We start from the raw sequence: 16591 nt of genomic DNA on the forward strand, positions 1-16591 counted from the left end.
GGGGATGCACACACCATTGGTGATAGCCTCACTAGAGGCTACAAAAACTTTTGATTGTATAGAATGGTCCTTCCTATTCCCAATTCTGGGTACAATGGGCTTGGGGCCTAAATTCCTGGCATGGATTATATTGTTATAGCACGAATTAGTCAATTGGATACTCCAAAAGGAATTCCTTATACAAAGAGGCACAAGGCAGAGATCGCCACTATACCTGATGCTATTTGTGCTGATGCTAAAGGCTTTAGGGAAATGAATCAGAGTTGATGTCCAAATATGGGGGTGGGGTTGTGAAATCACGTGGGAAAGCGGATATCCCTCTACACAGATGATATCCTGCTGTATCTGTCGAAGCCCGAGATCTCCCTGGCAAGAACAGTCAAAATCTTCCCACTAAATGTGGAACATTTAGGACTGAGAATAAACTGGGAAAAATCCTTGATGGTCTTGATGGGCAGTTGGGTAGTAACAAGACGCGTTCCTATGCCACTAATGGTTGTAAATCAACACTTCAAATATTTGGGGCTCCAGATCTCTATGGTAAGGGAAATCATACTAAGACAACTTGGTACCTTCACTCCAGGGACTCTAGTCTGCCATGAAACACTAGAGAGGGCTTTCACTCTCACTTATGAGATGAACAGCGCTCTTCAAAATGATTGCACTGCCAAGATTCACATATGTACATCAGAACAACTCATACGCTATCCCTAAAAACATTCTTCCAGGCAATAAACAGGGTATTAAGATCCCCTACTATGGTTAGATGGCCCGCCACGGATTTCCTTTATCCACCCTTCAATGTTCCACATGTGACTGAGGCATAGCACTCTCAAATACCCGCAACCATTATGAAGCTGCACATGTTAGTATACTGAATAACGGGGCATATGCGCAGAGCTTTTAGACCAGACCAAGCAGCACGGGGGGGAAAAAAAAAACCTTCATGTACTTTATCACAGTAAGATACCAACAAACACTCTGCCAGTGACTGCAACAGTGGTAACTACACATTTTGCACTAAACATAGAAATGGGATGAGATTTGAGGTTAATCCCAAAGACCGTCCGTGCTTGGGCATAACCTGGGCCCAGTGAGCATATGGAGTGTTTCAGATGCAGCCACATATAAGCAGCTCCTAGTCAATTTGGGTTTCATGCAAGCAGGAAGTAGTGCTCAAATGGGGCAATAGCATCACCACTACACTAAACTGGGAGCAGGAGATGAATGTATGTTGCCAGGGGCAAAATGATATACAAGTATAGAGGATGCCCTGAGAAATTTGAAAAAAATATTAGATAGATGGGCACTGTCGGCCAGAGGTACAGAGGGCAGAAGAAGGAGAGAAAGAGACAGGAATCAGAAGAGTACCAGTTTAAAGACAAGACAAACACGGGATGATCCTCTGGACACAAAGCCTGGGAAGATCCCCCTGCAACACACAAAGACATTAACTCACCACACTGTGCTACAAATGTATCATATGACCTCAAGGAAAAGGGAGGGGCAGAGGAAGGAAGAAAAAAAGTGTGTGTGTGTGTGGGGGGGGGGGGGGGGTAATGTGGCCACTGGTCACCTGTTCTATTATCATATGTTTAATGTAAAAAGAAATACAAATTTACTTTAAAAACAAAAAACACAGTTCTGCTGATGCTGGAATAAAGTAGTACAGGGGATTACATGCATGGACTGCCAAAACAGCAATAGTTTCAAATCACATTTTGTGAGTATGACGCTCTACTTGTGGACTATTCTCCATAAGTTCCAAAAAATACATCATCCCCATGATTTACCTATCCGAACCAACATGAAGCTCGGAAGTTATAATGTGCATCCAAATATCACTGATTTGAAACCTATGCCTTGTAAATGAATGTTGCAAAATAATTACCTTAATATAAAGTTCTTAACACTGTATTTTGTGATTAATCATCACCGTAAAATAACAGGTGTTACTGTGACTTAATTTAATCGATTTTCAATTAAAATGACCAATATATTACACTTCAGAAATGCGCTTTGTTTGTGTTCCTAATTCTGATATATTCTGAAATACTTACACAGTTCTTTTAACCCCTTCGCTGCCAGGCCTTTTCCCCCCTTCAGGTGCCAGGCCATTTTTAGCTATTGGGGGAGTTCGCACTTCGGCCCTCATAACTATTTGTCCACATAAGCTAACATTTTTTTCACATCCTAGGATTCTAGATTTCTAGATGTACCCAGAGTTTGTGGGTTCCCCTGGAGGTGACCAAGAAATTAGCCAAAATACAGTGATTTCTTTTTTTTTTTTTCAACAAATGGGAAAAAGGGCTGCAGAAGAAAGCTTGTGTTTTTTCCCCGAAAATGGCATCAACAAAGGGTTTGCACTGCTAAAACCACCATCTTCCCAGCTTTCAAGAACAGGCAGACTTAAATCAGAAAAACACATTTTTCAACATAATTGTGGCATTTTACTGGGACATACCCCATTTTTACTATTTTTTGTGCTTTCAGCCTCCTTCCAGTTAGTGCCAGAAATGGGTGTGAAACCAATGCTGGATCCCGAACAGCTAAACATTTCTGAATCTGAATTCAGCAAGGGGTCATTGTGTAGATCCTTCAAGGTTTTCCTACAGAACTTAACAGCTAAAATAAAACAATACTGAAATTAAGGTAAAATAAAAAAAAAATTAAAAAAAATACATTTCTGTCCACATGTTCTTCTATAACTTTTCCAAGCTATGGCAGATTTTTGAAAGCAATATACTGTTACGTTTGATGGACTCTTCTGGTTGTGGGGATATATAGGGCTTGTAGGTTCATCAATAACTCTACGTAACATGGAGCTGGCACCTAGGGAAGCCTACCAAACCTGTGCATTTGTGAAAACTAGACACCTAGGGGAAATCAGGATGGGGTGTCTTGTGGGGCTCTCACCAGGTTCTGTTACGCAGAATCCTTTGCAAACCTCAAAATATGGCAAAAGAAAATAACCTTTTTCCTCACATTTCGGTGACAGAAAGTTCTGGAATCTGAGAGGAGCCACACATTTCCTTCCACCCAGCATTCCCCAAAGTCTCCCAATAAAAATGGTACCTCACTTATGTGGGAAGCGATTCCCCTTCTATCCCTGCCCAGGCTCTTGGGGGGGGGGGGGGGGGGGAGCACTAGCGCTCCCCCCATGAGCTGGTTGCAGGACGGGGTGGTTACCCCCTGGCACCTGAGCGCCAGAGCCGAGGACGTAACCATCTTATCCCGGGCACCCAAGGGTTTTTCTGTCACGTGCTAGAAATAAACTCTTTCCTCCCCCAATATATACAAAAAGATTGTCATATAAATCCACTCACTTTGACGTCAGAGAAAGAAGTTTAACAAGCGCCCTCAGAAGACAATTGATATTTGACCTCCACTTTGGAATGCACAGCATGTGTGACGAGATAAGAACAATATTTACAGATCTGTTTACAGAAAGGGAGCACTCAGAAGGGTATGGTAAATAAGGTATGGGCAAGGAAAGGTACAAACTAAAGCTGAACAGCCTAAAACAAATAAAGCCAGCAAATGAAAAGCCAGAAAGTGTGAGTTACAAATCACAAAGCCATGGTAAGCAACGGGCAGAATGCATTCCTAGGTCAGCTTTCTGAACGCCCTAAAGGTGTCTTCAGAAAACCAGACAGTTGGTAGGCTGCGATCGAACAAATGTGAACATCATGTGTTATTATGCTCTCTCTTTTATGTGCTGCTCTTCCCCCCCCGATATTCTCTCTCTCGTTCTCTCTCCCTGTTGCTCCCTGTCCCCCATCCCTGAGCTGGTCCACTGTTTTCCCAAACAATGCCACTTTGTGCTTAGTAATTCATTGCTCCTCCTCCTTTTTTGCAGATATGCATGCACAATAAGCAATTGCCAAGCCTAAACACCAAAAAGGCAAGACCTATTGGCCTTGCTAATGCTTGCTGCACATTTAGTTTGTGCGTGTAATAAGATTTTAACTTATCCCCGTCATGCACTTAAAATAGAAAAAACATGGTATTGTTACAGCTAAACTCAGAAAGCATGTAAGGAGCAAAATGACCAGTAACTGGGTAACTGCATATTTTTCTAATTAAACTGGGGTACTGCAGGACTGTGAATGTGCTAGATGCGCCCTATTATTAAAACTGTAACTTATAGGTTACCCTATAAAATCTGACACAATAACCTTAATCAAGTTAGTCCCTATACCAGAAGATACACATAGCGAGCAAATACAGTACGTAGGACAGCTCGACAGAGCAACTGTTCCCCCTGCAGTAATGAAGTTGATAGCAACATATTTTTCATTGTTCTGTGCTTGATAACAGTAGTGCCATTTAGTTGGGTAATAATAACTCCAGTTATTTACAATGCCATGAAGCTGCAATCTATAGTAACTCATGCCATATAAAAGAGAAATGTACGTGGGCATGGGAGTAAGCCTGATTACCTGTTAAAAAGTGTTGCACTGAATAGTATCACTTCTTCACATGGGTGGGGTTCAATGGAACCTGTTTGTCAAAGCCAGCAAGAACATTTGAAAAAACTCTGGGTTTATCGGTTTTCAGTTTCAAATGTAGGCACCTCTTGCAGAGCGTCACCTGAACTATTTACTGGAACACGCTCCAGCTACACCAACGCGTCATTATAAGTTCAAACACCTAATACAGCCAAAGGACCATTGAAAAAAACATAACTTCTCTTAATGAAAACACCATGTCATATGAAAATACCTATTTGAATATAGGTGCACCCTGCTCTAGTACCATCACGGGGTGTTGGTGACATTTATAAAGCATGTGGCATTTAGCCTCCTCAACTCATATTACTGAATATTATTGGCTTTTATATGTGACGAACCCTGCCGCGTCTATGGCCTCAAAGTGATTCTGGTAGTCTGGGTACAAATTTTCTACAGATCTGGGTCTCCATCAAAGCCCAATGAGGGCTGGTTTCTATGCAACCTGTTCATATTATCAGGAACGCCACCTACACATCGCTCTGCTGTGTGTGCCTAAGGAGCTCGATCGAATATATTTTGTTGGATATCTGAAGGTGCTGTGCCATAGTTGGACCTGGGCAAGCGTCATATTACCTAAACCCCTTTATTAATTACTAGAGTTATTAAGTTGGTCCATGTTAGGTGTGAATTTCTCCTACAGCTCTGGCTTTAACTATCTTTACTTTCTGGTAGTATTGCTTTTACCAGGGGTAAAAGTCTTTGGTCCTGATTCACAAGGGTAAAACCTACACTGAGTAAGTTTACATTTTAAGTACAATTCACAAATTTATATGCGGAGTGTTACGAATCTGGCGAACCTACCTTTTTATGTGTGGTGGTGTTCGCAGCTACTGCGAAGTCTCCCCACACGTATGTATATGGAGATCTCCATGCATTAAAACATAGAACAAGCAGAGTGCTAAAACTCCGCAAGCACTCCGTAAATTATACTTTGTAGTAATGTGTCTAGTACTACAAACCTTATTATAAAACGTACTATAAAGTGCAGTTTTGGGTCATGTCCTCTGAAAACAAGGAACAAAATTGGCTAATTACCTGCTCACACAATAAGGCACAACCGGAGATTTTCTCTATGTGTGTGTGTAGATAGAATAGATAGATAGATAGATAGATAGATAGATAGATAGATAGATAGATAGATAGATAGATAGATAGATAGATAGATAGATAGATAGATAGATAGATAGATAGTTGTGGAAACATGTCACCATATTTTTCTGAGCACTTGCACCTTTAATCATAAGAAACCGGAAATTAAATAAATGCACACATTCTTAGCCTGAACGTACCTGGCTTGTGCTTCCCTTTTCTTTGGAGCTCATCAGGGGGAAAGACATGTAAATGTCAGACAACATGGCAGAGGGGGAAAAGTACATTTCTGTATTATTATATATATATATATATATATACACACACACACACACACGCACACACACACACATATATATATATATACATATATATATACACACACATCCTAAAGTAATTATAACTCGTGTCCCCGCCATGCAGTTTGTTAGTAAAACATGTTACTGTAAATATTACATTAATATTATCAGTGATGTTATCATAGATGTCATGAGTGCCGTAATTTGTGAGGTACTTAGCAGTGCATGGCACGGGCACGACTTATAGTTACTCGAGATACCTAACTATAAGTGGCGAATTTCTATGGTTTTGTACGTTTAAAATGTGAGCCTAACTACAACATCCCTGTAACCTTTGTTTTTTCCTGGTGAATTTCTATGTTTTTTTAACATATAGTAATGAAAAGTACTATATATGTTAATCCAACCACCGCCGCACATGGCCTTGGCAGTGCGTGGCGGCGGTTGGCCACAGGGACTGGCCTGCAGCCAGGCCCTGAGGCCAACCCCCTATAAGCACCCTACCTTCCACCGTACATGGACTTCACCCATGCACAGAAGAGGTTGCCCTCAAAACCTGGCCTCCAACCAGAGTCCTGGCCAACCCCAAGCTGCGCAGAGCCCTCTGACCCTGCACGGCTGGCGTTGGCCATGGTCTCTCTGGGTGCGAGAATAGATGTGAGAAGGTGTATCTGGGGGTGAGAGTGGTTGTGAGTGTGTCTGTCTGGGTGGGAGAGTGAGTAAATCAGTGTTTTAGGGGGTAAGTCAGTGTGTGCGTTAGTCTGTGAGTGGGTGCATGTGGTTTTCAATGGGTCTGTGAGTGGGTGTGTGAGAGTCCGAGTGGGTCTGTGAGTGAGTGCATGAAGGTTTGTGTGGGTGTATGAGTGGGAGAAAGATTGAAAGAGAGAGAGGAGAGGGAGAGAGAGTTTTTTTTTGGCTTTGATGTTTGAGATACTTAGAAGAGATATTTCTGCATAATTTGAAAATAAAAATATGTTTGCCATTTAAAAATAGTGAGATCACCTTTCAATATAAGCCTTACATATTTGCAGATGAAAAAACAATTAGAGGAGGGAAATGACTCCATATACACCTGGAGTCGAACCCTCAACTGTCAGTGTGAAGTTCTCGGACCTTAACCATTCGGCTATTTTTTTTTTTATTGTCTTTCCATTGCCCTTTATGGGCTATCTGGGACGGTAGGGGAATCCTCAAGGCCTCCCATGCGGTCCCTGACGATTTTTTATTATTATTTTTTGCTCTTTACAGGCTACCTGGGACCCCGGGGGGAGCCTCACGGCCTCCCCCGCAGTACCAGCTCCCTGGTTGCTGTAGTAATGTTTTCATCTGTCTTCTATGCACGCATATCTGTGTTCAGGAAGACAGATGAAAATTCATCTTTCTGGCGGCGGAACCTGTTTTACTCGTAACGAGCGCTTTAATGATCACATTGTTCAAGGTGATATTATAGACTTCTAGTTTTCAAGAAAGGCAGACTAGCCAATAGGGCAAACTTATGTTGAAGCACCATGGATGAAAATTATCTCACTTTACCTAATCCTACTTTTTTATTTGTATCCGGACTATCAAAATTCGGCCCCAGCTTTTTCATTATTTTACACAAGTGTGTGATGCTAACATTTGAAAATACTGCCCATGTAAATGGTAATTTGTTTATAAGGTGTTCCTATGGCATTTCCCATGTTTGGACCAGTTGTGGCTTATTACCAGAAACTGACATGTTCTACCTTTTCCTCTTCTTTTCTTCTTTATATTTTCTGCCTCTTCCTCCTAATATCACACCCACTGGCCCACATCACATCATCTTTCTACTACCTCCAAGCACTTGGCTCTCCATGGACCACCTACCACTTGACCAACAGACCCACCAATGAGGTGACTATTTGCCCCATCCTTCATACTAGGTTCAACATAATGACACCCTAATGGTCTGTTTATTTGCCTTTAAGGGGGCCCTGGCAACTACTGGATTGGACCATGCAGATCCTCTAAAGTGGTGTTTATTCACATACAACTTGAGCTGCACCCTCATCCTTTGTGAGTTGATCCCATAGAGCCTCTGTGTGGGGTCTATTTTAGTGATGTGTAGTCCTTGCGAAGCGTCTTTTCAGCTTTTGGGTTAACAACATTGACCCACCCTATTATAAGTCTAAATAAATATTTGTTGGTTTGTGCCTTCCCCTGCTCCTGTGTTGGCATTATAGATCCAATACTGTGGGGGTCTGTTTAATCTTGAAACCTCCTTGAGCTGCACTTTTGAGTTGACCCACAGAGTTTCTAAAGTGGAATGCATATAAATATTACTTAGATTGTGCCTTTGTCACACCAGACTCGATCCCGTAGAACTACTATGATGTACCCTTCATGTTGTGTACTCTGGGCCTCTAACCTAGGTCTTCAAGCTGTGGACTCCTAAAACACTGCTGTATAGACTGAGTTCAGTGCTCTACCACTCGAGCAGAGGAAGTCCAAGTTACTGTAATCCCACACAACCACACTAGCATTCCTGCAGGCATTGTGTTTTTGCTTTCTGGGATACCAATAGTCCTTTAAGGGGTTCAGGGACGCAGTGGTAATCCAAATGTTCTTTAATAATTAGTTACACACTCAAGAATCACTAGAAACTGACAATGCATTTTGACATTTATTTTAAATAGTTTAATTTTATAGTTTATTTAAATAATTTTATGAAAACACCTTAATCTAGTGCAAACAATAATTTGTTAACATCACAGAAGCTAAAAATGAAAAGCAGTTAAGCATTTCATTAACAGTGAATACAACAGAGAAAAATTTAAATATTATTACATTCTCAACTATGTTCTCTCTAGGGGCTATGCTAGTTCGTTTCTCAAGTTTCCGTGAGCGTGTGCATAGCTGGGGCAACACCTTGTTTTGTGTGTTACGAATAGTATCTCAGCTGTACTAAGCACAAGATCAAGGAGATTGTATCTCTAAGATTGTGCGAAATTGGAGTTTTGGTCAAGCAATAACCACACTCCTTTTCAGGATGAGTCGCAAGGAAGCGCTAAATTAACCTGTGCTCAACCCTCTCGTAGTTTGGCACAGAGAACTCAGAATTAACTTAGCAGTACTGTGTAACGTATCACCACATGTGAAAAAACACTTGCTGAAGAGGTTAGCTGTCCCTTGGCAAAGCCACACTCCAGACCATGTAATCACTATAGTACTATTTTTCCCATCTCCTTAGGCCACTCCAACAGTGAGCACTAATCCTACCCAGTGCATAGGAAAATAGAAGACTCCCTGAGACACCCTCCACCCCAAACTAATTTAACTGTGAAAATCCTCAAGCAAGAATAGAATCCAAATATATGACACAATATTTGGCTTCATCCGGAAACCAGGCTGACATTTCACACAAGGTCATACAAAATGGACACTAACCCCATTTAAAACAAGCATTTACAATGCAACGGGTCTCGCATTTGCTCATGTTAGAGCTGATCGTGTTGTAAACTCCTAACCCGACTTTTCACCTATCGGGTAAAAGTGCATTTGTGTACACAACCCGAAAAAAGTGAAATTAACTATGTAAAGCGCTCAACTTCTGCCAAGCGATATCGCGCTTGTAAATTAGAGAAAAAGAAGTCCACGAGCCTGATGGAAAACAGCGAGCTTCGCATGTTTTCTGTACTTGGTCGCTGCGCTCGAGGAGGGCTAGCCACCGGAAAAGGCATGACGTATGCTTGCCTTTGACTAATGAAAGCAAGCAGATTTTATTAGGCAAGCCCACGAACCAATAAAAAACACTGACGTGAAGTTGACAGGGCTCCGAGCCCTTTTCTAAATACAAAAGCGTCTCGCTGCGATACGCATGCGTGAGCGCATGCAACGCAGGCTCGACCCTAAAAAGAAGTGTGCTCGGTGACGAACAGAAATATCTAACAGCCCATTACCAACTGTCAACATAAACAAGCATTTGCAGCGCAACACGTCTCGCATATTTAGAACAAGTTAATAGTCATCTTTTGTTAACAGCACCCACGAGCAAAAACAAAAGAAAACATGAGTGGAAACTGAAAAAAAGACAACTTGGTAAAATTAAAAGAAAGTTATCTTTAAAAAATAAAACTTTGCAATTTTGTTTGTCCTGCTGGGCATGCTATTTGCCAGTCACATGCCTTCCGTTTGCAAGGCACTCGAAGTTAAAAAGGACAACTAGTACCTCGATCACATCGGGAGCAGTGAACGGGCACTAATTACATTGAATCAATTAGTTCTTGAAATCTGCTCCACACAAAGAAACAGAAATGATGCCAGCCATGCCTTGACGAATAACGAGGCTGTAAAGAAGAGTGTCACGCAACCCAATAAATGGTGATCGTCAGGCAGGCTCCAAGCCCCTGTTGAATACAACAGTCTCTCACAAGCGGGACGCATGCGCTAACGCATGCACTCGCAAGCTCGACCCTAAAAATTACACAACGTTGGATTGTGACTCCTCACTTGAAGCTCCTTACCCAGCCTAACATACACCACACATTCCTGCTCTTTTACTGACCTTCTCCAACGTGGCACTGCTTTCCCAAATGATTTTCTGGAATTGGATTCGGACATAACAGCTGAGTACCCAAAGCTATGCATCTAAGGTGACCTCAAGATCTGGTTCATTCAGCCTAACCTAATCCATACTGACATGCTCATCTCCAACCTTCAATGGTGAGTGGACCCATATACTCTGCTGGCCATATTCGGAATGCAAATTATAACCATAAAAGTATGGACCTCAGTTACAGGAATCAATGCCATCACCTGAAGTGGGCATCGGCATCTTTATCTTCAAATTCATATCACTTCCCTCTCTTAACCGCCTCCAATATTAATACACATATTAATCAGTGCATGGAAGAAATTCAACCTAGATTGCATTAGGGAATAGCTGTCTGCCTCATTACCAATGGTCGCTCGAGTGACTCAACCATTGCACCTATGCCTCCAAGAGTCTTTTCACGAAGTGGTTCTCTTCAAAGTATCACAAAAAAGGCATCACAAGGGTGGCTGGATCAACAATAAACCCCTATATATTAACACATCATTAGAAACCTAGAAAAAAATGACAAGAGGCATAACTAAAGACTAGAAAAACTGGCTCCAGCAACAGTACACAACTTTTACAGCACCTATGAGGAAAGACAAAAAATCTTGTTAGTCATAACACATTTCATGACACATCAATCCAACATTGGGGTCGGGGTGTGAGCAGAAGAAACACAAGAGAGGGTGGGAGCAAACAGCAAATCAACATGGAGGAGTGTGGTTCTAATGGCAAAGCAACATAGGATGGATGGGGGAGGGGGAAGAGTGGAAGCTACACAGATGGCAAACTGGGAAGCAGTGGGGAAAAGCACAACAGTGAAGGCAAGAAGAAGGAGGGGAGAGTGAAGCAGTGTGGCAACAGGCTGAAACACAGAGTGTACAGAGAGAGATGTGCATGAAGTTGACAGCTCAAAAACACACACATTCTAATGGAGTACTCAACTCAAAAGAAAAAGTAGTGCTCAAAAAGAAAGCAGTGGAAGGAAAGATGCCAGCCATCAAAGAGACTGTAAAAAGGCAATGCTCCATGGGCAGTGCCAAACAAGATTGTCAAGTTGGGACACGAATAAGAAACAAGCAACTGGGAAAAATGAATGGTCTCCAGCAATTACAGTTGAGCCACATTCATACACTAAGATGCATAGCACAGATTGGAAAGGAGGAGACTGTGTGCTGGTTGAAACATGACAAATCTAATGAGAGTAAACCAAGAAATAAGTGAGGGGAAATGTACTTTTCAGGTTCAGTTTAGGTGGATTTTAAAGGGGAAGTTTTCAGCATTTTTGGTTCAGTTCTTGTTTTGCTTTCCTTATCTTATGACCGAGCTGACAAAACTTCTCTGGAATGCACTTCTTAGTTTAAAGAAGACATTTATTATTATTACTTCACCACTAGGCTCCTGAAAGACGAGATTAGTAGGTTGGAAGCACACGTTTAAAAGTAGTCACAGCAATGAAAGCAAAATATATCAAAGTACTTCTCAATTGCAATGTACACAGCAAATACATGTGATTATATTATAGCATAACTTCAAAGTAAAGCATAAAAGTCAAAATTGCATCACCGTAGGGCTTGTCATCTTTCTCATGCCAGCAAGTTGATGACTCCTGTTCAACTGCGAGAAAGAGATTTTCCTCCCAAATGGGAGGCCAGGCAGCTGACATCAGCTCATGACTGAAGTCCTGGAAAATTTCCCCTTGCTGCCGCCCAGGGCCACCGTAAAAAGCCTGCTAACAGGCCCCTTAGTCTAAACATGCTGGCTCAGTGGGGGAACCGAACAAGTTTGGAGAGTGGCCAAGTCTCCAAACTTCACTCGTTCCCAGGATGGATAGAGAGGTGAACACAAAATATACGCTCTCTTATCAGCTAGGGTTTGGTGTGAATTAAATACGAAAAACACAGCTTGGTCAACCATGTGGAAAAACACAGCTCATCTGCAATGTCGAACTCCACGTTAAAGCCAATAGGCAGCTAAACTGAATACAGAATGTAATGTGCTACTGATGAACATTGAACAACTAATATGCGCAGTGGTGAAACACAAAGACAATGGTCAAACACAATTAATGGCATAACAGTTCTTAAAGTCTGCAGAAGAGCGTTTCGGGGAGTAGTCTCAGCCCCATGCAGAGATTAATTAAATGGAAGGCAGGTTTTCGAATCTGGAATTTCAAGCTGTAGTGATTGATTGGTCCTGAGGCCATGCTATTCACTAGTGTCAGTGAAGGGTTTGGTTACAGAGGGCAGAAAAATGACATGCCAAATCTAATAGCCCATATATAGGAATCTAAAAGAAAGGCCAACGTTTATTCAAATTGGATTTCTTCAAACAAAACAACATCCTGCCACCCAAGTAGGCTTCTTTCCCAGATGACATCTTGAACACCCAATACTCGAATGGAATAGCTGCCCTGTTTCTTATTGGCATACCTTCAGACTGTAAGACTATGAAGAATCAGTTCCTACTTCAAATATAAGAGGCAAAAAATCTAGGTCCAACCCTTAATAATATGAAGTCCTACAAGGCTGACAGAATCCAAATTGTCATGCTTCCTCATTTCTGCTCACTGCCGTTCAGACATCCTATAGATGTTCCTAATGTCTTAAAGATCGTTACACTGCTTCTTAATGAGTAGCTGGCCCCATTCCCATAGTTTGTCTGTTCTTTTAAGCTTACTTGCTACAATTAATCTACTGAGGCCCAGAGTCTTCTGGAGCTGGAAAAGCCTCCAGAGCTGATTCAACAAACGTATAAAAGCACTAGACACTTGGAAGATACGGAATCAATGAAGCTCAACTCTTCAAAAACTGAGATCCTCACATGCAAAGTAGCAGAAATGTGAACCTCCCACTGTTTGACAAAAGGAATTGGGCCTACACCAAACACATTTACACGTGAAAGAATGTGGCCATGATCACAGATTCCAGCCTCTCACTCCAACTTCAGGTTAACCAAGAGACCAAAAATAGCTTTCTTCGCCATAACAATCCTAAAGTGTGCTTCACTGGGGTCTCCTTCAGAGTCCCTGCCTCGAGTGCAAGCTCCGTTACACATCTGATATGGAAATGAACTCTAAATTTGGCTCCTTAGTTAATTACTTAACAAACCCAAACAAATCCAGAATTCCACAGCCAGACAAGTGCTAAATCTGAGCTGACATTAACACACTACCTCTACATTCAAAACCATGCTCTGCCTTCCTGTCGCAAGAAGAATCTCATGAAAAGCACTCTCAGGCAATCAAAAGGACATAACCCGATTTCTACAATAGAAACTATGTCTCTACTTTGATAACAGGAATTTCAGAGCAAGACTGGGCTCCTTGTTGATCAGCCCCTTCTAAAATAACTCAACTAGATGGGGGATCCTTCTTTGTAAAGACATGAGGGTTCTGGAACACGGTCCCCAAGAAAAAAAAAAAAAAAGTATAGATAGCAATCAAATAGAATTTAGAAGACCAATAAAGACCTTGCTCCTTCGTAAAACATTAAGGTCAACTGCTGCAACTTACAACTAGCATTTACAATGCAATGGGTCTCGCTTTTGCTTGAGTTAGAATTTTTCCCATTGTAAATTCCTAACTGGACTTTCTTTGCCAGATAAATTGAAAATGAAAAGTAAAACAGTTGAAATAATATAGTTGGTTCAAAGCAACACAGCAGCCATGGCCATGAGCGCCAAGAAGAGACACAAAAGGAAAAAGAAGTTCGCTCGCAGTCAAACATATCGGCAAAAATGGAATTATCCATGTAGCTAAGTCATTTCCCAAGGCAGTACCAAAACCGCCCCAAGGAGGGACAAACAAAGCATTTACCAATGATAATGGATTTTTGAAAGGCAAGCCCATGAACGAGTGACAGTAATGGGCGTGCAGTGGGCTTGGTTAAAAGCCCACATACATACCAACACGTCAGAAAAGCAGCGCTTGAGAGATACTATGCTAGACCTTAAAGTATATTCAAACTGTGATGCTAGCTCTCTCAGTTTGCCATGCCTTAAATCACGCAATATGGTGAAGCAGCCTGGCTTACAGCAACACTATTGGAACACACTTCCATTCCTCACATTCACAACACCATACATGCATCTCATGCTGGAAACCATAAACAATGTTCTTTCAACCATGAATAACAGTAGTTACTTACTTGCCCATCTTAAACACACTTTGGGCCCCACAAAGATTCTAAAGTGCTACATATATACGACAATCCAATAATGCTAGCATCACAAATTCACTAGGGCACATCGTTTTTTCATCTGCATAAGTGCTTAATTTGTAAATAAAAACGTGCTGGTGCCCAAAGCCCTCCTCTTAAACATGGGGCTGCTGCAAATAAATGTGCGAACACGGAATACTGAGGCAGCGTAATCCTGAAGCCATCTCTGGCCTCTTCAATCCATGTACAGACACTCCCTGCCTCTTCAGCTCACTCTTGCAGCTTTCTGCTTTCCACTGTTGTGACGCTTTAACGTTTTTCTCTTCCTCCGACTTTCCGATATGTGTCTTTAACTCTCAGTAAGTGCTTGAGGCAGAAAAATGAGTGCCACTCCTCAAAAAATAACTGTCGGTGCCGCTCACCGGAAACAATAGGCACAAATTAAGCACTGCTCTGCAGCAAGAAACAAAGTCCTATGTAGCCAAACAGAGCATTAAAAAGTACATTTTCGATGTAATCAAAATGTTTTGCTTTTTTTGTTTGTTTACATCACAGACAGTATTCTTAAAACAAAACAGAAGTTATTGCCTCTCTTTAATAATTTATGACGTCTTCAAATGAAAACACTTACTAGAAAGACGTGTCCATATTAAATGTGTAATGTGCAATATTTTCTCTGCTTTGCTGATGAACTTCCAGTGGCCCATTACAATAAAACAAAATGGAACTCGTGGGCTAAGATGCAAGACAAGCACATTTTTCGGATTTAACAGTTTGAATAGGACTGTTTTACCTATTTTTACTATTATTAATATTTTCAATAGAACTTGATGTATATGTCCAATATTCATTCTTAATCAATCTATTTTTTTTAGCTCGGCATCTCTTTTGTATGAATGAATTAAAATAGCAATGAGTTTGATATAAAAACCATACAGCACGGGATGGATAATTTGTTTTCAATCATAAAGCATAATTCAGTTACTCCAATTCCGGGCACTTCCAGTTGCCCTGTGCACAGTCCACAATATGGACTCGACTGGGTTATGTACAAGTTATGTTCGTTCACAAACAATCGCATAGATGGATAAAAAGGCAATTCATGAGTAAACGGAGATTCGAATCGATAAAACACCAACCTCGTGACTCTCTTCACAAGCACACGCTGCCACAATCATATATTTTGTCTTCAAACCATGAAAACTAAATCACCAGTCCTTACTGTAGTCACCTAAGTGACGTGGCACATACATTCAACTAACAAAATGCAAACCGGACAACCCAGGAAGTGTCAAGCGCGTGAAAGAATGCTAGGAAGTTTGACACTTACGGTAACGCAGCAAAGAGGAAGCATGCGATGGAAACTAGCCCCACAACAACGCTGCAATAGTCCCACGAATTTTCCACACATTGTTGGAAGAACTGCCAGATCCAAGGAGTTCCATTCACGCACAGTCGACTCGCAGCCACTGGCGAGGCATTTAAAACGGACGGCAGCTGCTGGTTCATTACGAAAATCTGAACGCCCCCCTTCCAAAAGAGAGTTTATGTGCCTGTAGCAGACGGTCAGAAACTAGGGGGTGGGGGGCGTTTGCCCCCTCTGTTATTTCGCATGACTCTTTCCCCCCTGTTTTACTACAAACATCAGTGTCCAAAATACATTCATCCTGCCAGCTTTACAAAAGAGCTGAACGGAGAAGCATCTCAAACAAATCCCCGTAGAGGACTAGCCATTCAGGAAACAGCTTTTTGTAAGGCTAAACCTGATTGGTTTAGAATAACCTGTGCTGATAGGCTACGTGGGCCAAGCCTATCTCTGATAATGATCTTTATTGGTCTCGGAATGTGTGCCTGGAACAGGCTCAATGACAAGACCTAAAGGCAAGCAGTAGTAGCGTGGGAATAGATATCCTCTTTACAATATTAGCGTTCGAGCAGGAGTTTTAACAGAAAATATTAATGAATATTCAT

General features: G+C 41.6%; 1 protein-coding gene across 1 annotated transcript in view; it reads right to left on the minus strand.

Annotated features, from left to right (window-relative positions):
- Window positions 1-16319, minus strand: part of LOC138265500 (lysosomal amino acid transporter 1 homolog) — a 154230-nt gene extending 137911 nt beyond the window's left edge. Inside the window, exon 1 of the mRNA XM_069213276.1 lies at window positions 15951-16319. Within this exon, the coding sequence (XP_069069377.1) occupies window positions 15951-16129 (179 nt within the window). The 5' untranslated portion in view covers window positions 16130-16319. The remainder of the gene's footprint in view (window positions 1-15950) is intronic.
- Window positions 16320-16591: the final 272 nt, after the last annotated feature.

Source organism: Pleurodeles waltl, chromosome 11 (assembly GCF_031143425.1).
Source record: "Pleurodeles waltl isolate 20211129_DDA chromosome 11, aPleWal1.hap1.20221129, whole genome shotgun sequence".
Taxonomy (NCBI): Eukaryota; Metazoa; Chordata; class Amphibia; order Caudata; family Salamandridae; genus Pleurodeles; species Pleurodeles waltl.